We start from the raw sequence: 19,108 nt of genomic DNA, 5'->3' as shown, positions 1-19,108 counted from the left end.
AAAGCTGGAAAGCCGGGCTTGTACAGCCCTCCAGCGGCAGCTGGCCAGGTGACACCGCCCGACCACCCAAACCCCTCTTGCCAGCTTTTTGGGATGCAGGAAACCCCCAAAATGAGGGAGCAATCCAATGGCATTGCGCAGGGTCTTTATTCCTCCTAGGGGGATTTGGGAAAGGCCGAGGGTGGGATTCCCAGGATGCAGCAGCACTTTTTGGCGGGGAGTCACGTCAGGGGGTCATCAATGCGCCACAGGTTGGTGGGGCGGTTGTTGGTGCTGAAGCCACTGGGACTTGGAATCTGGATGCCCTCCACAGATCTCGGGGCCCAGGTGATTGGAGTCTCTGCCCACCAGCCTGGAAAATCCAGGAGGGATTAGTGAGGGGGGTGTCCACTCCTCCTGGGGGCTGCGATCCCCTCCCTCCAAACTCACCTGGTGCTATGGGGGCCATCTGTGAATGCTTGATCAGGTACTGATTCTGGATAGTGCCATACCCCAGCGGCTTCTGAGGGATGCAGTGAGTTGGGAGTGTGGTTCCTTGGGAAAAGGGATGGGACAGGGGACATGGCTGCACCCACCTTCACGGCTGTGACTCCCTTGGGTCCCACCTGGAGCTCCGGGGGGGCGAAGGGGGCTGGGTAGCCCATGGCAGGCTGGTACTGTGTGGGGACACAGGGATGAGATCCTGCCCATCCCCATGCTCAGAGCCCACTGGGAGCACTGGGACAGGATGTCCCCTCCCCTTGCCACCCCGTCCCTTTGCTTACAGTGCTGCATGTGGCAGAAAAGGAATCCATCCGACCATCACCGACATCAAGCTGTGGGATAGGAAAAGTGTCCCCTGGGATGCTGAGGGGTGGGGGGGACAAGGGACACGGTGGGGACAGGGCTCACAGGCTGCTCTGGCACGGTGAGGTCACTCCTCGGGGCGGTCCCGGTGCAGCCCGACAGCTCCGTCGCCCTCGGTGGGACATCTGTGGGAAGGAGATGGAGCAGGAATGTCCCCTGTGTCCCCAGGCCTGGCATTACCTGGATACACCTGTCCCACTGTGTCTGAGAGGGACAGGGGGTCTCCAACGCTCCCAAAACCTCCTGAGGTCTGACCTGGCTCCAGGAACACTGACATCCCAAAATCCCTAGAGTTGGATGTGGCTCTGGGACCATCAATAATCCCAAAACCTTCCTGATGTTGGAGCTGGACCTGGAACCCCCAGGGCCTCAAACCCTCCTGCGGTTGGAGGTTTCCTAGGAATCCTACCACCCTAAAATTCTCCTAAGGACAGAGCTTTCCCTGGGATCACCAAGACCCCAGAATCTCCTGGGAACAGAGCTTTCCCTGGGATCTCAACACCCCAAAACCCTCCCACTAAGGCTGGAGCTCTCCCTGGGATTCCCAAGACCCCAAAATCATACCTGGCTTGGCAGGAGTGGCGCAGTACTTCTGGATGCCATATTCCCCAGATGTATTTGGGGCTCTCACCTCCCCGAAACGGAGGTTGGAAAAGGAGAAGCCAGTGGGATACTGACACTGCGGATCATCCACATGCTCGGGCAAGATCCTTCGGTACTCCGGGCGCCCGAAGACCTTGAAGTCTTCAGCGGTGGTGGAAATGTCGGTGTCCTGGCTGTGGTGGGAATGGCTGTGACGGAGTGATCCCAAAAGGTGCCCCCCAAACTCCTGGAGCAGGGACCTACCGCTCCACATGAGGGCAGATCAGGGATCTGAGCTCTGAGTAGTTGTTGACGACGTATCCCGAGCCGGTGTGGACGCCGAGGAGGGGGTGGATGCTCCTGTCACTGGGGGGCTCAATCCCCAAAACGCGCCCCTCCTTCACCTTTGGGGGTGACCCCCTGGGCCTCTTCCCAAAGGCCGCCTCGTAGGTGGTGACGTAGAAGCCCGTGAGCTCGGAGGGGGGGCCTCTCACCATGGGGAAGCCCGTCCCCAATCCCGCGGCGGGCGAGTCCTGCGGCTGGGATGGCATCCTGGCTCTGGGAATGGGCCCCTGGCGCCGGGAATGGCCCGAGGCACGGCCCTACGCCATGGCTGGAGCTGCACTGGAGGTGCGGGGCCTTCCCGGAAGCTGTGGAATGTGCCCGTGGAACGCGACTCTATCTCCTGGTAACCGCGACAACGGGGACCTCACCGGAGGGCGGGAGGTCGGACAACCTCCCTGGTTGTCGCTGGAGGGCACCACGGGGAATGTTCCGCTCCAGCTCCACGACAGCCCCCGCCCCGGGGTGGGGTCACCTCCTGGGGGTCCTGGGAAAAGGGGCAGGTGGGAATTGGGAATATCAGTGAGGTGGCATGTGCCAGATCGAGTGGGAATGTCACTGAGGGCCCGACCCCGATGTCACAAAGCAGGAGAGGGGCAAGGCGAGCATCCAGGCAAGGCCGGTAGTCAGGGCTTTATTCAGCATTCCATGAATGTCCAAAGGCTGCTGGGAGAGGAGGAAAACCATAGGGAAGGTGGAAATGCCAGTCCAGAGCCCCACGTCCCTGCGCTAGTCCAGGGAACGGGGACAGAGGCGTCCCTTCCCTCAGCGTGGTGGCTCAAACAGATATTCCAGGTCCGGCTGCCGGAGCCTCTGCTCCCTGTTCCTGTTTTTAGCAAATTCCCTCAGCATGGCCATCACATCAGTGTCGAATTCCGCCGGCGTGGGCTTCGCTTCTGAGGGGAAAAGAGGGAAAAGTCAGCTCTGTGCTGTGCCCAGGTGCCACCCCAGTGTCCCAGGGCATGGCCGCACGTACCAGTGGCCCAGTAATAAATGTCCCAGTCGTTGCTGGGCTCGTTGATGAGGCGGTCGTAGCGGTTCAGCTGCTCCTCGCTCATGCGCGCCAGGTTCTCCTTGGCAAAGAGGCTGGAGAGGGATGGATCGGGATGAGTGGGAGATGAAGCAAGAGCTGGGATATAGGGACCAGCTTAGTGTGATCCTGGAAAACACTGACCCCCAGCCTGCCCTCCCTCACCTCAGTGGGTGGGAAAACACCTGTACAGCATTCCCAGAGAAGCTGTGGTATCTCCATCCCTGGAATGCCCTTACCCAGCCTGGTCTGGTGGAAGGCATCCCCACCCACGGCAGGGGGTGAAACTGGATGACCCTTTAGACCCTTCCATCCCAAACCATTCCAGGATTCCATGTGCTCATTCACATGAGATACTGGAAAGGGATTCTTTCCTGAGAGGGCGGTGAGGCCCTTCTATGGACTTCCCAGGAAGCTGTGGCTGCCCCATGCCTGAATGTGTTCAAGCCAGGCTGGATAGGGCTTGGAGCAACCTGGGATAGTGAAAGGTCTCCCTAAGGTCCTTTCCCAACCAAACCATTTCAGAATTTCACAATTCTATGTCTCTAATCTCTCCTTCAATCCCAAAACCCAACTGGCCTTGCATTTACATGTCACAGGATTTACATACATCCTTCCCAAAGGATTTTGGCTCACTGAGCTCTCCCAGCTCTACTCCATCATTGGATCCTGGACCAGCAAGATCTTGGAGCAACTTATCCCAAGGATTTTTCCACTACCTCATTGAACTCTTCCCTGGTAATGACCTGGAATGCTCAGAGGCAAGCGCACCTGAGCAGGATGCAGTTTTCGAGCATTCCCCTTTTCCTGCTCTCGTACAGCAGCCGGGCTCTCTTGGTGTCCAGGGGCTCATCCGGACGCTCCTGCCAGGGGGGCAGCGGGATCTCCAGCACGTCCTTCCCGGAATCCGTGGGGGAATCCCCCCGGTAGCCGCGCTGTGGGATCAGCGGCCACAGGAGCTGCCGGCGCAGGGAGCAGAGCTGGAGGGAACAGGGAAAGCACAGGGATATCAGGCCTGGGAGTGCGTGCACACAGGGGCCCCTCCAAATCCTACTGGACACGATTCCCAATCCCACCCTCCCTCAAACCCCGCTGCCCAGACCCCATCAATCCACCAGACCTCCCTGTTACCCCAAAAATCCCCTTTTCCCTGCTTAGACTCTCCTTTTTTTCTCCTCTTTTCCCCTCAATATGCTAATTTTCCTCACATCCTGCTTCTCCCCCAAACTCACCCCTTTCCCTTCCTTTTCCTTCCCCCTCTCTCCCCGTTTTTCCCTCTTTCCCTCCCTTTTCCCCCGTTTTTTCCCCCCTTTCCCCAATGTTTTTCCCCCTCCTTCCCCTTTTACCCCCTTTTAACCCTTTTCCTCCCATTTTACCCTGTTTTTCCCGCTCTCCCTCCTCTCTCTCCCCTTTTCCCCCTTTTCCTTCCCTTTGCCCTCCCAGTTTTCCCCCCTTCCCCCCCCCACCCTGGCCGCCGCCATCTTGCCGGGCGCCGCTCTGGTCACGCCCCCTCCCGGCTCGATGGGGCGGGGCGTGCCGGAAGTGGGCGTGGCCACGCCCGGAAGTGGGCGCGGCGGCGCTGGCGGTGAGCGCGGGCGGCGCGCGCGGGGCTGGGATCGGGGGAGGGGGGCCCCGGGGTGGGGGGCGCGACCTATCGCGACATATCGGGACCCGCCGCCCCCTCTCCTCACATTCCCCCTGCCCACAAACCCCCCAGCCCGGACCCCGCCGCTCCGCAGGGCCGCATATGGCGGGGACGGGGCGGCGCGGAAAAGGGGGGGGGCAGTGGGGGATCGTGGGGGGCACAGGGAATTTGGGGGGAAATAGGGATTTGGGGGGGAGACAGGATATGGAGGGAGAGAAGGATCTGGGGCGACACGGGATTTGGAGGGAAATGGGATTTGGGGGGGCACAGGGATTTGGGGAGCAGAGGATATTCAGGGGGACACAGGGATTTAGGGGGAACATGGGATTTGGGGGGACACGGGGATTTAGGGGGACGAGGGGGTTTGAGAGGCAGAGGGGATTTAGGGGGTAGAAGGGATTTAGCGGGGGGGGGGGGGGCACAGGTATTTGGAGGGAAGAGGGGATTTAGGGGCACACAGTGCCTGGGGTGAGGAGATGGGATTTGGGGCACACAGGGATTTGGGGGGACGCCCCCGGCGGGTCCGCAGGGCCTCAGTGACCCCCTGCCCCCATTCCCAGAGCACCTTCCGTGTCCTGGCTCCGCCCGGTCCCAGCCCGGGCTCCCGCTCTTCCCGCCTCTGGAAATATGTCCGAGGGAGTGGATCTGATTGACATCTACGCCGACGAGGAGTTCACCCAGGTGAGGGCTGGTATGGGGGTGCAGATCCCCCCCTTTCTTTTGGGAAGAGATCCCAGTGTCCTGCAGCTCATCCCGGTGGAAGATGCAACTGGTGTGGCTGGGAAAAGGGAAGGATCATTTCCAATCGTTCCCAAATCTTGGTGGCTGCCACCTCCAGCTGTGATTAAAGGGTTTCCCTGTGGGTTGTGACACGTGACTGGTCACGGAATGTTTGGGATTTAGGAGCTTAGCTGTGTCCTGGTTGGAAGAATGAGAAATCCCAACTGGAAGAGGCATTTCCAGGGAATTACACAGTGAGGGGATACCAGGAGCCAAATCCGTGGGATCACCCAGGCTGGGAATCTGTGCAGGAGCTTGCTGTTCCTGTGCTGCTTGTCCCATCCCAGGAATATCTGGGATTCACAGGAGGAAATGATGAAGGAAGGGGGTGTTGGAGAAGCAGATTTTAGGGAGTTCATGGATATGGGAAAGCAAGTGCGAAGGCAGATGTTGGAAAATTTGAAACTGCCATAGAAAGCTTGTGGAGAGAAGTTGGCAAGAGGAAAAGTCATGGAAACTGGAAGCAAAGCACCCGGAGGAAGGAATCACCATGGAGAAAGGAATTCCTGTGAACTCCTGGAGTGATCAAGAGAAGCTTATTCTGGTTACTGGGTGAGAATATCCCATGGAATCTCCTGGGAGGACCAAGTGGATGGAGGATTCTCAAAGCTGGAATGATGATCCAGGCCAATGACTCTGGCATGTTCCTCCCTTTGGGATGTGTGGCAGGAGAGCACCTTGAATTAATCCATGCCAGGATCAAAGCAGTGGGGAGGTGCTGTGGTGTCCCTGTGGCACTCCAGGGATGCCAGTGTAATTCCAAATCCCACATTCCCACGTGGTGATTCCCTCTAACAGTGCCCAGCTTCATCCCTGTGCACCTCAACTCAGTGTGCATGGATGGGGAGTAGGAGAATCCCTAAAATCTCCCAAGCTGAATCCCCTAAGTAGCAGAACTCAGGGATTCCAAGGGATTCCTCCTCTAGCCCCTCCTTCCTATTTTTGGTCTTGACTTTCTGAAACTTCCAGGCGGGAATCTTCCAGCCTTGGGCTGTGTCCAAAGGCTCCTGGTGGAGGTGGGAGCGTGGGAGTTGGATTAACCAAACACTTGAGCTTTTTTGGGAAATGAACACAAAACTACAGCTCCCTTTTCAAATCATTCTTTTATCAGCTCCAGGGAAAGAGCTGGATGCAAAAGTTCAGGGAGAGGGAAAATGGTTGGATTTTTGGATTCCTGGGTTTCCACAATCCTTGGAAAGCTGTGTGTGAGTGTCCTTCTCTGTCCAGCTCCCAAGAGGATGTTTGCAATGCCCTGACCCTCAGACTGTCTCCAGCAGAAAACATTGTCCAGACTGCCTGGAATTGAAAATTTGGGAGCAGAACCTCTGGTTTTTGTGGCACACCAGCTCCTGTGGGACGGATCCTCATAGAGTGATTTTGTGGGATGAAACACTTGGCACAATCTGAATGAGGAACTGGTATCCATAGTTAACACAGCACTTGCTGGACATTCCAAATTAAATATAGCCTGGGACAGAGTGGGAATTGGGAGGCAGATCTAGGACACGCTGGAATTCCCAGCTCTGGAGCTTCCTGAGCTTCCTCTGCCAAAGGGACAGATCTAATGTGTGGGAACTCATACCCTAAAAAGGGCTTTTTTCCCAAAAATGAGCAAGTTTGGGGTGCTTGGCATGGTTTGAGGGCAGTGTGGAATTCCCAGGTTAGATTTTTGGGATGCATGTGTTGCCAAGGAGTGACAGGCTCATCCCTGTTTGGGATTTGGTTTTGACTACCATATGGTTTCCACCACTGAATTCTTGCCCTCCAAATTGGGAATTTCTTCCTGGTGGTAGCAACAGGGTCTTGTCCTGTTGTGTGGGATCCAAGTAGGCTGGTCCTTGGAATGTGCTGGAGCTCAGTGGGGGTTTAGATGAGATATTGAGAAGAATTTCTTCCCTGTGAGGATGGTGAGGCCCTGGAATGGATTTCCAGGGAAACTGTGGCTGCTTCGTCCCTGGAAGTGTTCCAGGCCAGGTTGGACAGGGCTTGGAGCAACCTGGGATAGTGGAAGGTGTCCCATGGCAGAGGGTGGGATGGGATGATCCTTAAGGTCCTTATTCCAACCCCAACCATTTCATTACTCCATGAAATCAGAGACCATCATCCTGTTTTTTGGGATTGCCCAGGCAAGGGGTGGCTGTAATTCCCAACTGTGCATAGACCCAAACCAAGTGATTTGGGCCTTAAACCTTTGAACTCGGCTTGGAAATTCTGCTTGGGAATCGGGACAGCAGGTTTGGAAAGAGCAAAGAAGGCTTCCCAAGCCCTTCCCAAGGCAGGATCTCATGACGTTTTCCCAGCAGGACCCGGAGTTCAGTAATGCTGACCAGATGGATCTCTACGACGACGTGTTAGCAGCCAGCTCCCAGCCCCAGGAAAAGCGTTCCAGCAGCTCGGAAGCGCCTCCGGAGATCCGTCAGGAGCCATCTCCCAAGCCCAACAGCAAACCCCCGGCCATCCTGTACACCTACAGCGGCCTCCGGAACAAGAGGGCCGCCGTCTACGTCGGGAGCTTCTCCTGGGTGAGCTCATCTTCCTGGGAAATTCAGGATTCCTGGGGAACCTCTGAGGGGCTCCTGGGCTCTCTAGGGGAGTGGCAGGGATTTTGAGGGGCCTGCTCCCCCTCAATCCTGAGCTGGACTGTGAGTTGGGCTTGGCTTTGTGATCCTCAGGGAAAAGGGATTTGTATCCCTGAGGAGCTGCTGGGCTGGGGTATCTGTTGATGTCCCCTGGAAGCTGTGACTTTGGGAGCTGCTCCTGAGTTGCCTTATCCTGCTCAGGGATGCAGGAACAGTTTTGGGAAGCTCTGTCTTGTCAGGAGAACTTGTCGCTGTTATCCATTCCCAAGGCTTGTTCTGGATGATTTTAAGTTCCCTAAGGAAGTCTGGGGGTGACATTCCTCAGGTGGGTGAGGGGACACTGGGGACAGACATGGATGCCATAGCCTGTTCCCTATGCCCTCAGTGGACGACTGACCAGCAGCTGATCCAGACCATCCGCTCCATTGGAGTCTACGACGTGGTGGAGCTGAAATTCGCGGAGAACCGAGCCAATGGCCAATCCAAGGGGTGAGAGCCAATGGAATTTTGGGTGGGAATGATGGGAGCCAGGCCCTCATGGCCACACATGCATTGTTTGGTGGAGGGTGAGGGAGAAGCCAGCGCTTTTCCTGCCTGGGGTAGGGAATCCATGGAGCATCCCAAAGAGCATGGAAAAGTGAGGAGGGGGCATGGAACAGTGGGATGGGATCAGGAGGAGGGTCTGGGGGAGGTCTCTGCCGCGGGTTCAGGGCTCAACCTCCCTCTCTCCCGCGCAGGTACGCGGAGGTGGTGGTGGCCTCCGAGAACTCAGTCCATAAACTCCTGGAGCTGCTTCCTGGAAAGATCCTGAATGGAGACAAGGTGGAGGTGAGGCTGGCGACCCGGCAGAACCTGTCGCAGTTCGAGGCTCAGGCTCGCAAACGTGAGTGCGGCGCCGGTGTGAGGCGGGCGGGGGGTTCCATCTCACACACATCCCAAATCCCCCCAGATCAGCTGCCAGGTCCAGCCCAGCGAGCCCTCGGGATGGGGGGAAACCTTGCCAGGAGCGTCTGGGGGTTGTTTTTCCCATTCCTGAGCCGGATTAGCTCCTGACCCGAGTCTTTATGATCCCCTTTTAGGTGCTCCCACACTGCAAAGATCCCTCGTAGCCTCCTCCTCCTCCTCTCCAAACTGAATGGGCTTAAGCTCTTCAGGCTCTCAGCATAGCTAAGACCCTCCATATCTATTAGTAGCTCCTCTCTGGATCTGCTCCAGAATTTTTCCATCCCTGCGGAGGTAAGGTGCCCAACACTGGAGGAATATTCCAGCTGGGGCCTGGCCGTGGGCGTCCCTCAATGGCAATAGGTGGTCCTGGCCTCACTCCGCAGCGATGCGATGGGATCCGCAGGGATTGTCCTGGCAGGAGCATGTTCGAGGAGGTCTTGGCCAGCTCTGGTCGTTGTAGATCCCTTGGCATGTTTTGTGCAAGGAAAACTCCCCCTTCCCAGCAGAGTTGCTTCGCTCCCTTCCTTTGGCTCAGGTGCTCGAGGGGATCGGCTGCTTGGTGCTTAGGCTGTGTCCCAACTTGCCCTGCAGTTTTGGTGGAGCAGGGAGTGTTCCCTGGGCAGAGTTCCGGCTGCCCCCAGGGCACAGTGGAGCTCCCATGCAGCCTTTTGGCACAGCTGGGAGCCGTGGCTCCTGTCACACCCCTTCTGTCTCATCCTCAGTGCCTCTTTGGATAGAGCAAGGCTCCTTGACCCTCTCGGAATGCTGAGTTTTCCTTCCTCTAGCAGCAGCGCAGCAGCTCCGTTGCTGTCAGCACTTGAGTTCTCTCCCCTCATGTTCTTCCACTCTTGGGTCTCTCCAAATCCATGTGTGGATCTCAGGCTCTCCGGGTCTTTGGATGTCTTTGGGGATCTCTCACCATTCCTTGTGGCTTTTGGCTCCTGTCCCTATGACCTGCCTGTCCCCAGGGCACTGTATGGGGTCTTGCTGGAAAGCTGGGCCCATCTTGGAAAAACACATGGAAGTGGAGGCTATGTGTGGCCGGCTGGATCTCTCTCTGGGCACCTCCAGCCCTCCAGGGGTGGGAGGAAGAGGAGGAGCAGGAGATCTCGGAGACCAGAACACCCTCCAGCTGCACCTCACAGCTCTTCCCCCGTGCCACTTCCAGGTGTGCCGCCGCGGGCCCACTCCCGGGATTCCGTGGATGCGGTGGACGGCCGGGCGACGCCGACGGAGAATGCGCTGCCCCCCGCCCGCATGGAGAAGCCCCCCTCAGTCCTGCCCTTCTTCAGCCGCCCCCCCGCGCTGCCCCTCATGGGGCTACCCCCCCCTCCCATGCCCCCCCCGCCTCCCCTCTCCTCCGCTTTCGGAGTCCCTCCGCCTCCTCCTGGAATTCCCTACCAGCACCTGCTGCCGCCGCCGCCCCGGCTGCCCCCGCCCCTGGCCGTGCCCCCGCCGGGGGCTGTGCCCCCTGCCCTGCACCTCAATCCCGCCTTCTTCCCGCCGCCCACCGCTGCCCTGGGACCCCCTCCGGATACCTACGGCAAGGCCATGGCTCCCTACAACCACAGCAGGTGAGCTGGGCAGGAGTGGGGTTGGGATGCTCGGGGAGGATCCCGCTGAACCCCCGTTCCCACTTTGCCGACAGCCGGGAGCTGGGCCCGCCGATCCCGGCCTTGAGCGAAGGCGAGTTTGAGGAGATCATGAACCGCAACCGCGCCATCTCCAGCAGCGCCATTTCCAAGGCGGTGTCCGGCGCCAGCGCAGGTACTTCCCGTGTCCCTCATGTCCCCCTTCCCGGGATGGATTCCCGCTCCTGACCCCCTGCTCCGCTCCTCAGGGGATTACAGCAACGCCATCGAGACGCTGCTCACAGCCATCGCTGTCATCAAGCAGTCGCGCGTGGCCAGCGATGAGCGGTGCCGCGTCCTCCTCTCTTCCCTCAAGGATTGCCTGCATGGAATTGAGGCCAAATCCTACAGCAGCAGCTCCAGCAGCAGCTCCAGGTATTCCCCTGGATCCAGAGAAGGGGATCCTCCCTGCAGGTGAGCGACTAAAAAATCACTCTTTGGGTTTTGTCTCCTCCCAAAGGAAAAGGCACCGATCCCGGGAGCGCTCTCCCAGCCGGTCCCGCGAGAGCAGCCGGCGGCACCGGGATCTGCTCCACAGCGACGATCGGCACGAGGATTATTTCCCGGAGCGGAGCCGGGAGCACGAGCGGCATCGGGACAGGGACAGAGACAGGGACCGGCACCACTGAGACAGGTGGGAGGCTGGGGAATCCCCTGGAAGCATGAGGGATGAGGGAAGGGCGCTCCCACCATTCCTCTCCTCTCTCCCGACAGGAATTTGGCAGGAAGTGGTTTTTAATGGACTCTATCTCCTCACCTCGACCAGGATGCCGTGCCCGAGGCTGCTCCGCCCCATCCCGGTCCCTTCCTCGCCACCGCAGCCCCCTCCGGGCGGGATCCCCGCCCGCACCTCGTGGCCTTGGGAATCCCCCCCACCACTGCTGCTGCTTCCTGGGGCCATCCGGCTCCGCTCCGTGGATACTCGGACCCAAAGAGAAATGGTGCTTTTATTCCATGGAGGGAGGTTTGTGAGCCCTTCCCAGTCCGGGGGGGAATGGAGGAGACGGAGCCCTCCCTGTGCAGCTTGGGGGCTTGGAGATGCACAGCTCCCGATCCTGGGATCAGGAGCCACGTGCCATCCTCTGGATTGCCTGGGGACACTCGCGTCCCCATCGCCCTGGTGGGACACTGTGCCACGCTCCTCCTTTGCCCCTTCACCCTCCAGGAGCTGGGAAAAAGGGGCTGGAGCTGGGTTGGGGGTCATCCTCTCTATCCCAACATTCCCCACAGCAGCATTCCCACCCCAACGGCAGCTCCGGCCTCTCCCGCAGAGCCTTCCTTGTTTTAGAGGAAGCGGAAGAGGCAGGGCAGGCTGTGACCCCCTTGTGTCCCCTCAGAATCCCAAGAAGGAGAGGGAGGGAGAGCCCAGGAGGGTCAGGATGAGCCGGGACACACTGGGTGACTTCCAGGCTGGAATCACACTCAGTTGGGAAAACCCAGGCCCTGGAAGTCTTTTTAAGTTGAAATAACCCAAATTCAGGAAAAACCACCCTGATTTTCCCAAGCCCCACGAGGTGGGAGCACTCGGCAGGAGAGCTCCGGGTTTTTTTTTTACTTACCGCCACAGATTTTTAGTTTCTTTCCAAATAGTGGAAGGGGGAAAAGATTCCCCTCAAATTGCAGAGCAAATCCCTGGAAGCCCCGGCGAGGCGCCGCCCCTCCTGCTCGCAGTGATTAGATTTGTCTTTGGATAGGTTGGAATTGTGTAATAAACTCAGATGACGTTGTCAGTCTTTTACACAGTGCTCCTGTTGCCTTCCTACGGCGGGATTTGGGATAATGAGGGAATGGGAGGGATTTGGAGAGGTCTGTGCACCCATTGTCCCTCACCCTCTTCCTCCTCCAATGGGTTCCTGTGCTTCCCAAACTGGCTCTGAGGTGCTGGAAGCACCTCAGCATTCCCAGGGGGACCCACATTCCTGGGCACCAAGTAAAAATAAATATTTATTGGAAAATAGTGAATTATTGTGGAAGGTCGTAGAAAAAAAAAAGGATTCTTCATACCTTGAGCTGGCTCAAGCTCTGAGGAGTCCAAGAGGATTGGAGAGTGGGAAAGGTGGGAGGGATATGTCCAGGGGGCAGTGAGTGAAGTGGGAAAAGGGAGGGATGAATATGTGGCAGCAGGTCCCTGGTGAAGTGGGAAGAAGGAAAAATGGGAGGGATGTGTCCACGTAGAAGTGACAAATGTAGGAGGGATATGTCCAGGTGGCACCAGGTGAAATGGGCAGTGGGAAAGGAGGGATCCTCCCCCTTCCCGGGGCTGGGAAATGGAGCTGGCACGGGTGGTGCTCCCCTGTGTCCCTGGGCCGTGTCCTCAGTAGGGATCCGTGCTGTGGAAAAGGACAGAGACAGGGATGTGTGGGTGCCAAACCAACCTGGCAGCTCCCGCGCCGACTCCCCCAGTTCCTGGGATGCGGCACCTGGAGAAGGAGAGGAGCGCCAGGACGCCCAGGAGCAGCTCCAGGCCGTAGAAGAGGAGCAGGATGGCGCTCAGGAACGCTTCCAGGCGCAGGGAATATGTCTGGAGCAGCAGGTAGTACACAGCCAGCACAGCTGCCGGCACTGTAAGTGCCAGGCTGAGGGACAGCGGCACCTTCCGCTGGCACAGGTTCCCCTTGGAGCCTGTGGAACACAGAGTTGGGATCAGACCATGGAAATCATGGGAGGGTTTGGGATGGGGAAATTAAATGTCCCGTTCCCGTGGGCAGGGACACCCTCCTCTAGCCCACGTTGCTGCCTGCCCCGTCCAACCTGAACATCCAGGGATGTTCTTCGGGGGTGTCCCAGGACTCTGCGCTCTGTGTGGAGCCTCTGGCATTCAGGGGCACTCACCGAAGAAGATGCGTGTGGCCTCAATGCCGAGGTAGAGGAGGAGCAGCACCACGTCCAACACCAAGTTGGAGACGGGATAGGGCAGGAGCAGCACTGCAGGAAAAGCACTGCCCTCAGCACCACATTCCCGCCCGTCCCGGCGGGATCGAGAGGAGCTCTGGAGCGAAGGACTCACCTTTGTACACGAACACGAACGCTTCCAGGAGAAAATATGTGGCGCAGTACCAGCCGTTGAGGAAGAGCAGGACCTGCAGCGGAGCCGAGGAGCGATGGCGGTCTGAGGGGACACGGGGCGGCCATGAGGGGGGGGCACGGGGCCGGCATGGCAGCGCGGCCCCGGAGCCCTGCAGCGCCTCGGCCGCCCCCCTGCCTCGTTCCCAGCGCCGCTCCCAGCCCGGGTTCCTCCCGGTACCCCCCGTAACCCTCCGGGATCCCCCGCTTCCCCCCCCGGTCCTGCTCCTACCCCTGGGCGCCATCTTCCATCTCCATGGGAACCGCCGCCGCCGCGCTCGCCCGCACGGGGGCGCCAAGGGCGAGGGCGCGGAGCGTGAGGGCGGAGCCGCTCTATGGCACGCCCCTCTCGGTGGTTTGGCGGAGCGCGCGCTGCCGCTCTACCCGCACCTCTCTATGGTTGGAGGACCGAGCGCTGCTGCGCGGGTTCGAGTCCCCCTCCCTCCTAACCCCACCCCCTGTATCCATCGGGACAGGAATCCCACACCGGAGCACGGGAATGTCCCCGTTTGGCGGCTGCAGGCGCAGCGCCGAGCTGGGGTACAATGTAAGGAGTGCAGCAGTCACACCGGGTGGGCACAAACACCCGGCAGCCTCTGGAAAACACATCCAATTTATTCCTTCAGAGTTTCCAAAAATATTCCAGTCCCAACCAAGGCTGTGGCCCTGAAACGCAGGGACGCCCCACAAGCCTCCCGCTGACTCCCAAAATCCCAAGGGCTGGACCCCAGAGAAAGGATGAGCCAGAACCGACCCCGACAGAGCCAGTGGAGTGCGAGGAGACTCCAGGGGATCCATCAGCCACGGAAGTGGGCAAATTCCTTGCGGAGCCAGAGTGAATCCTGGTAGAAGAGGGGGTCTCCCAGGTGCACAGCTGTCCTCTTGTAGAAGTAGCAGTAAAGCACGGCCGCTGCAGGGAATTTCGGGATGAGAGAGGGCCCCCAGCACCCCCAAAGGATGTGGGATCCCACCCTGATCCTTGGAGTCCTTACCCAGCCTCTGGAAAACGAACAGGGTCTGAAGGCCTTCAGTCCAGATGAAGCGGCTGGAGTCACGCCAGCGCAGGTTCTGAGGGGGTTGGAAAACTGGGAGTAACCCCCGGAGCAGTTTTGTTGAGCCCTCCCAGACCCCTCACCCCATTCCAAAGGTTCTGAGCAGGATTAAGGGACATCAAGGCAGGAGTTACACCTGGAGAAGTTTGGGAAGCTCCCTACCCCAAAGGTTAAGCAGCTCAGGGGATTTAGGCATTGAGCCCGGACCTATTCCGGCTTCAGACTGCAGATCCCTGCAAATCCCTGCAAATCCCCTTCCTGGACGGCGTGGGCAGCACCAGAGCAGCTGCTGTGGCTCCTGACCCCCCAAACATTCCCTGTGCTCCGGGGCAGCAGGATGGAGGGAACTCCAGGAGGTGTCCAGGGGATGGGAACTGCTCCATTGGGAAGGAGCTAGGAAGGAGTTTATTCAGGAAAGAAAAGGGGAAGGTGCTGCCAGGACAGATCCAGGAGCCTGCACAGCCCTTGGAGCTGTGGGAAGGGAGGGGGCTGCCCCCAGGTATAGGGATTAATCCCAGAAAAAACAGGAGCTGCTAGCACAGGCTTTCCCTGGGGAAAGAGGATTTTCTGATGGGTCACAGCCCTTAGGGAATGAGCTGGGATGAGGCTGGCATTGGGCAGAACACTTCCAGGCTGATGCCAACCACAGGGTCATGGAATGGGACATCTTCCATGGGACACCTTCCAGGGGAAGACCATGAGAAAGGACTGTGGCAAGCTAGGGGTCATGGAAAAACCCTTTGGGAGAATCCAGCAGCTGTGCCCATGCCATCCTACCATAATCCAGACGTGGAAGGAGATGCTGAGTGCCAGGTAGGCTGCGGAGAGCAGGATGGTTCCCTTGAATTTATGGAACAGGAGGTTGACCAATCCCGCCTGGAACACATAGGTGTTGAAGAACATGAGGAAGACGATGATGACGTTGAAGACGATGGCGATGTCCTGGATGCTGCCGGGAGAACAGAGGGATTGTGGGGTCCTGGGTCTCCTGGATCTGCTTCCAGGACTTTCCCCACATTCCCTGTACTCACATGAAGAGGACGAGCTGCACGGCCGGAGCTGTGCGCAGCAGCTCCGAGAAAGAATTCACAAAGAGGTCGTAGGAAAGCAGCAGGAACTGCAGGAACAGCACCAGGCTGTAGTTGCTGGGCTGGAGCATCCTCCTTCCTGGGGCTTGGAGCCCTCAGCCCCAGCATTCCCAACGGATCATGGCGCTGGGGGGGCTCAGCAGGGCCTCTCCCGACATCCCAAACCTGGAGGGGGAACACAGGAATTGGGATGGATCCCAGAAACCAGGAAAACCCAATGAGCTGTGTCCTCTCTCTCCTCCAGTGTCCTCCTTGCCCCTGAAATGCACCCCAATCCCCATGTGAGGAAATCCAGGGATGAGTGAGACGTGCAGTCCCAAGAAGCAGTGTCCAAGCAGGTTATTCCTGGCTGTTCCCAGCTCCATGGGCAGTTCTGAGCAGGTTTAGGCATGTCCCACTCTGGGCACAGGGAGAGAGGAGTCAGGAGAGACAGACGGGACACCGGAGCAGGTACAGCCCTCGTGGGACACATATCCCACGGGAATAGCCCCCTCAGGGATCATCCTGGCTGGAGAGGGCCGGAGGGGACAGGGATCCCCCGTGTTCCGGCAGGAAAAGGGCTGTGCTTGGGGCTGAATTCCCTGAGGGGCAGACATGGTGACAGACAGGGGTAAAGGGGCCGGACAAGGACGGAAAGTGGCTGGAAATGCGGGGGAAGAAAGGCTGGTCATGGGAGCGAGAAACTGATGGGCATGAGGAGGTAAAGAGCTGGATATGGGGATGAAGAGATCACTCTCTGCCCCTCCAGATCCCGCGTCACTCCGCCCCTTCCCACAGCCACCACTGCGGAGCCCCCGGGCCCCCTCTCGCCCGCCTCTCCTTCCGTCCCTGCCCCCCTTCCCGCTCCCGGGGCCGCCTCCCCCGATACGCCCAAACCCCGCTGGGTGCCGGAGGTCCCGGTCCCGGGGGTGCCGCTGGGTCCCCGCCATACCCCCGCCCCGGGCGCTCACCCGCCGCCGCCATCTTGGTCCCCATGGAAACGGCCGCCAGAGCCGGAAGCGAAGGCGGAAGTGGAGGCTGGAGGACCCGTGGGGCCGCTCTGGCCGCCGCTCCCCTCTGTGGCAGCACATTGGGGTGCGCGGGAAAACCATAGAGATGAGCAGGCAGAGCGGCGCTCGCCAAGATGGCGGCGCCCAGTGACGAGGAGGGGGCGGTGGGGCCCAGGTACAGCCCCGGGATTGGGAGAGGCGGTGGGCGGCTCCGGGGTTGGGAGGGGCCGAGGGAGCCCGTGCTCTGGGGTTTGGGTGGTGTCAGGGCTGGGCGTTTTGTTCCAGGTCCAGGGGAGCCTCAGGTTTGGGGGGGGGCTGTGGAGCCACGTGTTCCCAGATTCCGGGGAGCCATGGCACCGAGTACCCCAGACTTGGGAGATCCGTGAGTCTCTGTGTCCCACATTTTGGGGAACCATAGGGCCGCGTGTCTCCACCCCTTTCCTGTTGCTATGTCCCGTGAGGCAGCTGATTTGAGGGTGTCGGGACATCCCCCGTCCCCAGAGGGGACAGAAATACCCATTTCTGGGGGCACATGCAAATCACATGCAAATGAGAGCGGTCGCGTTCCTGCCAGGGGGACCATGACAGCTGACACCGAGAGCCCCTCGCTGCCATTCCCTGGGGTGCTGTTCCCAGGAATTCTGCTCTGCACATCCTGTTCCATCGCTGGCCTCCTTCCCAGTCCAGGGCACAGCTGGACTCTGGTCACCCCCTCAGCGTTCCCAGTTCCCCTTTCTGTATTTCCTCCTGGCAACGTCGGAAAGCCCCAAAAGGCACCCTGATCATCCCCAGGTGCCACCATCCTGGATCCATCCCTGCCACCATTCCCAGACTGGGAAGCAGCTGGGCCACCATCCGTGGCTGGGAAGCAGCTCCATCCCTGTCACCTTCCCCAGGCTGGGAAACAGCTGGCCCACCCACACCCTTTTGGGGTTCCCAGTTCCCCTTTCCGTGGCTCCTCCCTGGGACCGCATCCGGAGACTGAGCCGGCTCCTTGCTCACCCACAGGTGCCACCACCGCTCCCCGGCTATGCTGGACGTTCCCTTCCTGCCCTTCTGTGCCTTCCTGGGAGCGCTGGGATTGCTCTGCGTGGCCATGGTGGGCACCTGGTGCCAGCACTGGCGCGGGGGCTTTTCCCTGGACGGCAGCTCCCGGACGTTCAACTGGCACCCGGTGCTGATGGTGACGGGCTTGGTGGTGCTCTACGGCGCAGGTGAGCAGAGGGAGCGCGGGGATCCCGCCATGGCTCCTTCCTGACATGTTTTCCTTCTCACAGCCGCCCTGGTTTACCGCATTCCCCACACGTGGAGCGGCCCCAAGCTTCCCTGGAAGGTGCTGCATGGCAGCTTGGCTTTGGGAGCATTCGTCCTGACCGTGCTGGGGCTGGCGGCTGTGTTCTGCTTCCATAATTCCCAAGGGACGCCCAACATGTACTCACTGCACAGCTGGATGGGTCTGGGAACTGTCCTGCTCTTCTCCTGCCAGGTGGGAATCCCTCCTGCATCCCCTAAACCCTCTGACATCCCGAGTTTTCCACCCTCACGTTCTCTTCCCACAGTGGGCAGCGGGTTTTGGAGCGTTCCTGCTTCCCTGGGCTCCCACCTGGCTCCGGGCACTCTACAAGCCCATCCATGTTTTCTTTGGCTCCACCATCCTCATGTTGTCCGTGGCTTCCTGCGTGTCAGGAATCAACGAGAAGCTTTTCTTCAGCCTGTGAGTCAGGGGCAGGGGTGGGGTGGGCTTGGGAAGATCCCTCACAGGGATAATGGGGGGGGGCTCAGGATGTGGATTTGGGCTGGCTCTGGGAGGGATCGGCGCAGAGCAAAGGGAACTGAGCACTTCCTCAGGTGTGTGGCTCTCCGCACACTTCCCTGCAAGGTCTGGGGAGAGGAGTTTGGGAATATCCAGAACATTCCCAGCCTCTCTTCCCCACTCCAGGAAGAACGGGACCATGGCGTACAAGCTCCTGCCGGCTGAGGCCGTGTTTGCCAACACCTTGGGGCTCCTCATCCTCATTTTTGGAGTGCTGGTGGTGGCTGCCCTGGCCAGGCCCAGCTGGAAGCGTCCGGATTCCGACTCCCCGGACTCCCGCCAGGTACAGGATGCGCTGAGTGGGTTTGGGAAGCTGAACTGGGAAGCTGCCCTGCAGCACAGTCCTGAGGGTGGGGAAGGATTGAGGGATCCTGGCTCATCCCTGTCTCCCACAGCCCCTGCTCTCTGCTGAGCGCTGATCCTGGGGATCTCCCAGCACTGCCAAGCTGCATCCTTGTGCCTCCATGTGGCAGCTCCTGCCTGGATCCCAGGCCATGCCCAACCCCAGTGCTTGCCGGTGCCATCCCTCAACGCCGCAGCTGGAGCTGCCAGAGCCTCGCTGGGACAAGGAGGAGCATCCTTATCACTGCCACTCCAGAGGATCCAGCTCAGGGTGGAGCCACTCAGGGACCTCATGGACGTGGAATAAAACATTGGCTTCTGCAGGGCTCTGGCACTCAAATCCCTGGGGACAAGGGAGGGCCTGGGAGCTGGGGTGGGAGA

At 59.4% G+C, this 19,108-nt stretch overlaps 6 protein-coding genes across 11 annotated transcripts; 2 read left to right on the top strand and 4 right to left on the bottom strand.

The window, feature by feature from the left end:
- Window positions 1-128: 128 nt before the first annotated feature.
- LOC129121295 (uncharacterized) lies at window positions 129-2,230 on the bottom strand. 2 transcript variants are annotated; one of them, XM_054634476.2, is made up of 7 exons: window positions 1,693-2,230; window positions 1,411-1,622; window positions 892-971; window positions 765-815; window positions 576-656; window positions 430-502; window positions 129-352 (listed from the first exon to the last, which is right to left on the bottom strand). In XM_054634476.2, the coding sequence occupies exons 1-7, from the start codon at window positions 1,977-1,979 to the stop codon at window positions 222-224; spliced, it is 915 nt and encodes a 304-aa protein (XP_054490451.2). In that variant the 5' UTR covers window positions 1,980-2,230; the 3' UTR covers window positions 129-221. The 2 variants fall into 2 exon arrangements, with proteins under 2 accessions (XP_054490451.2, XP_054490450.2); XM_054634475.2 differs by having other exon boundaries at window positions 430-656.
- A 148-nt stretch (window positions 2,231-2,378) lies between these two features.
- On the bottom strand, window positions 2,379-4,376 carry SDHAF2 (succinate dehydrogenase complex assembly factor 2). Its single transcript, XM_054634478.2, has 4 exons — window positions 4,267-4,376; window positions 3,572-3,780; window positions 2,747-2,856; window positions 2,379-2,666 (listed from the first exon to the last, which is right to left on the bottom strand). Exons 1-4 carry the CDS (start codon window positions 4,279-4,281, stop codon window positions 2,536-2,538), a joined length of 465 nt encoding a protein of 154 aa, XP_054490453.2. The 5' UTR covers window positions 4,282-4,376; the 3' UTR covers window positions 2,379-2,535.
- Window positions 4,377-4,992: 616 nt separating this feature from the next.
- On the top strand, window positions 4,993-12,118 carry CPSF7 (cleavage and polyadenylation specific factor 7). Of its 2 annotated transcripts, none has more exons than XM_054634523.2 (9): window positions 4,993-5,126; window positions 7,529-7,747; window positions 8,190-8,293; window positions 8,542-8,687; window positions 9,918-10,323; window positions 10,398-10,516; window positions 10,590-10,755; window positions 10,841-11,014; window positions 11,147-12,118. In XM_054634523.2, exons 1-8 carry the CDS (start codon window positions 5,073-5,075, stop codon window positions 11,007-11,009), a joined length of 1,383 nt encoding a protein of 460 aa, XP_054490498.1. In that variant the 5' UTR covers window positions 4,993-5,072; the 3' UTR covers window positions 11,010-11,014; window positions 11,147-12,118. The 2 variants fall into 2 exon arrangements, with proteins under 2 accessions (XP_054490498.1, XP_054490497.1); XM_054634522.2 differs by having other exon boundaries at window positions 5,012-5,126; window positions 11,095-12,118.
- Window positions 12,008-13,948, bottom strand: TMEM216 (transmembrane protein 216). Of its 2 annotated transcripts, none has more exons than XM_077179676.1 (5): window positions 13,676-13,948; window positions 13,388-13,489; window positions 13,213-13,305; window positions 12,756-13,002; window positions 12,008-12,139 (listed from the first exon to the last, which is right to left on the bottom strand). In XM_077179676.1, the coding sequence occupies exons 1-5, from the start codon at window positions 13,686-13,688 to the stop codon at window positions 12,055-12,057; spliced, it is 540 nt and encodes a 179-aa protein (XP_077035791.1). In that variant the 5' UTR covers window positions 13,689-13,948; the 3' UTR covers window positions 12,008-12,054. The 2 variants fall into 2 exon arrangements, with proteins under 2 accessions (XP_077035791.1, XP_054490503.1); XM_054634528.2 differs by lacking the exon at window positions 12,008-12,139 and adding an exon at window positions 12,312-12,710 and having other exon boundaries at window positions 12,801-13,002; window positions 13,676-13,802.
- On the bottom strand, window positions 13,388-16,661 carry TMEM138 (transmembrane protein 138). 2 transcript variants are annotated; one of them, XM_077179678.1, is made up of 6 exons: window positions 16,534-16,661; window positions 15,527-15,748; window positions 15,273-15,444; window positions 14,436-14,511; window positions 14,198-14,353; window positions 13,388-13,489 (listed from the first exon to the last, which is right to left on the bottom strand). In XM_077179678.1, exons 2-5 carry the CDS (start codon window positions 15,652-15,654, stop codon window positions 14,241-14,243), a joined length of 489 nt encoding a protein of 162 aa, XP_077035793.1. In that variant the 5' UTR covers window positions 15,655-15,748; window positions 16,534-16,661; the 3' UTR covers window positions 13,388-13,489; window positions 14,198-14,240. The 2 variants fall into 2 exon arrangements, with proteins under 2 accessions (XP_077035793.1, XP_054490501.1); XM_054634526.2 differs by lacking the exon at window positions 13,388-13,489 and having other exon boundaries at window positions 14,041-14,353.
- CYB561A3 (cytochrome b561 family member A3) lies at window positions 16,600-19,050 on the top strand. Of its 2 annotated transcripts, none has more exons than XM_054634524.2 (6): window positions 16,600-16,747; window positions 17,581-17,786; window positions 17,850-18,058; window positions 18,132-18,286; window positions 18,512-18,668; window positions 18,781-19,050. In XM_054634524.2, the coding sequence occupies exons 1-6, from the start codon at window positions 16,707-16,709 to the stop codon at window positions 18,802-18,804; spliced, it is 792 nt and encodes a 263-aa protein (XP_054490499.1). In that variant the 5' UTR covers window positions 16,600-16,706; the 3' UTR covers window positions 18,805-19,050. The 2 variants fall into 2 exon arrangements, with proteins under 2 accessions (XP_054490499.1, XP_077035790.1); XM_077179675.1 differs by lacking the exon at window positions 16,600-16,747 and adding an exon at window positions 16,805-16,954.
- Window positions 19,051-19,108: the final 58 nt, after the last annotated feature.

This window comes from Agelaius phoeniceus, chromosome 6, assembly GCF_051311805.1.
Source record: "Agelaius phoeniceus isolate bAgePho1 chromosome 6, bAgePho1.hap1, whole genome shotgun sequence".
Taxonomy (NCBI): Eukaryota; Metazoa; Chordata; class Aves; order Passeriformes; family Icteridae; genus Agelaius; species Agelaius phoeniceus.
This window is presented reverse-complemented; position numbering and strand designations above follow the sequence as displayed.

Bases quoted from the DNA above. Each gene is read 5' to 3' on its own strand.
- LOC129121295 (XM_054634475.2), bottom strand. From the start codon at position 1,979: ATGCCATCCCAGCCGCAGGACTCGCCCGCCGCGGGATTGGGGACGGGC. The intron at 657-764 runs GTAAGCAAAGGG...GTCCCCACACAG, and splicing joins TTTCTGCCACATGCAGCACT to TACCAGCCTGCCATGGGCTA. The intron at 353-429 runs GTGAGTTTGGAG...TGGATTTTCCAG, and splicing joins GATGGCCCCCATAGCACCAG to GCTGGTGGGCAGAGACTCCA.
- SDHAF2 (XM_054634478.2), bottom strand. The intron at 2,857-3,571 runs GTGCGCTTGCCT...ATCCCTCTCCAG, and splicing joins GAAAACTGCATCCTGCTCAG to CCTCTTTGCCAAGGAGAACC. The intron at 2,667-2,746 runs GTACGTGCGGCC...TTTTCCCCTCAG, and splicing joins CATTTATTACTGGGCCACTG to AAGCGAAGCCCACGCCGGCG.
- CPSF7 (XM_054634523.2), top strand. From the start codon at position 5,073: ATGTCCGAGGGAGTGGATCTGATTGACATCTACGCCGACGAGGAGTTC. The intron at 8,688-9,917 runs GTGAGTGCGGCG...TGCCACTTCCAG, and splicing joins CGAGGCTCAGGCTCGCAAAC to GTGTGCCGCCGCGGGCCCAC. The intron at 10,756-10,840 runs GTATTCCCCTGG...CTCCTCCCAAAG, and splicing joins AGCTCCAGCAGCAGCTCCAG to GAAAAGGCACCGATCCCGGG.
- TMEM216 (XM_077179676.1), bottom strand. The intron at 13,306-13,387 runs GTGAGTCCTTCG...CTTTTCCTGCAG, and splicing joins GTTCGTGTTCGTGTACAAAG to TGCTGCTCCTGCCCTATCCC. The intron at 12,140-12,755 runs GTTGGTTTGGCA...ATCCCGCCGTAG, and splicing joins GTCGGCGCGGGAGCTGCCAG to GAAGGCAACAGGAGCACTGT.
- TMEM138 (XM_077179678.1), bottom strand. From the start codon at position 15,654: ATGCTCCAGCCCAGCAACTACAGCCTGGTGCTGTTCCTGCAGTTCCTG. The intron at 15,445-15,526 runs GTGAGTACAGGG...TTCTCCCGGCAG, and splicing joins GTGCAGCTCGTCCTCTTCAT to CATCCAGGACATCGCCATCG. The intron at 14,512-15,272 runs GTAGGATGGCAT...CAACCCCCTCAG, and splicing joins CCTTCCACGTCTGGATTATG to AACCTGCGCTGGCGTGACTC.
- CYB561A3 (XM_054634524.2), top strand. From the start codon at position 16,707: ATGGCGGCGCCCAGTGACGAGGAGGGGGCGGTGGGGCCCAG. The intron at 16,748-17,580 runs GTACAGCCCCGG...GCTCACCCACAG, and splicing joins GAGGGGGCGGTGGGGCCCAG to GTGCCACCACCGCTCCCCGG. The intron at 17,787-17,849 runs GTGAGCAGAGGG...TCCTTCTCACAG, and splicing joins GGTGGTGCTCTACGGCGCAG to CCGCCCTGGTTTACCGCATT.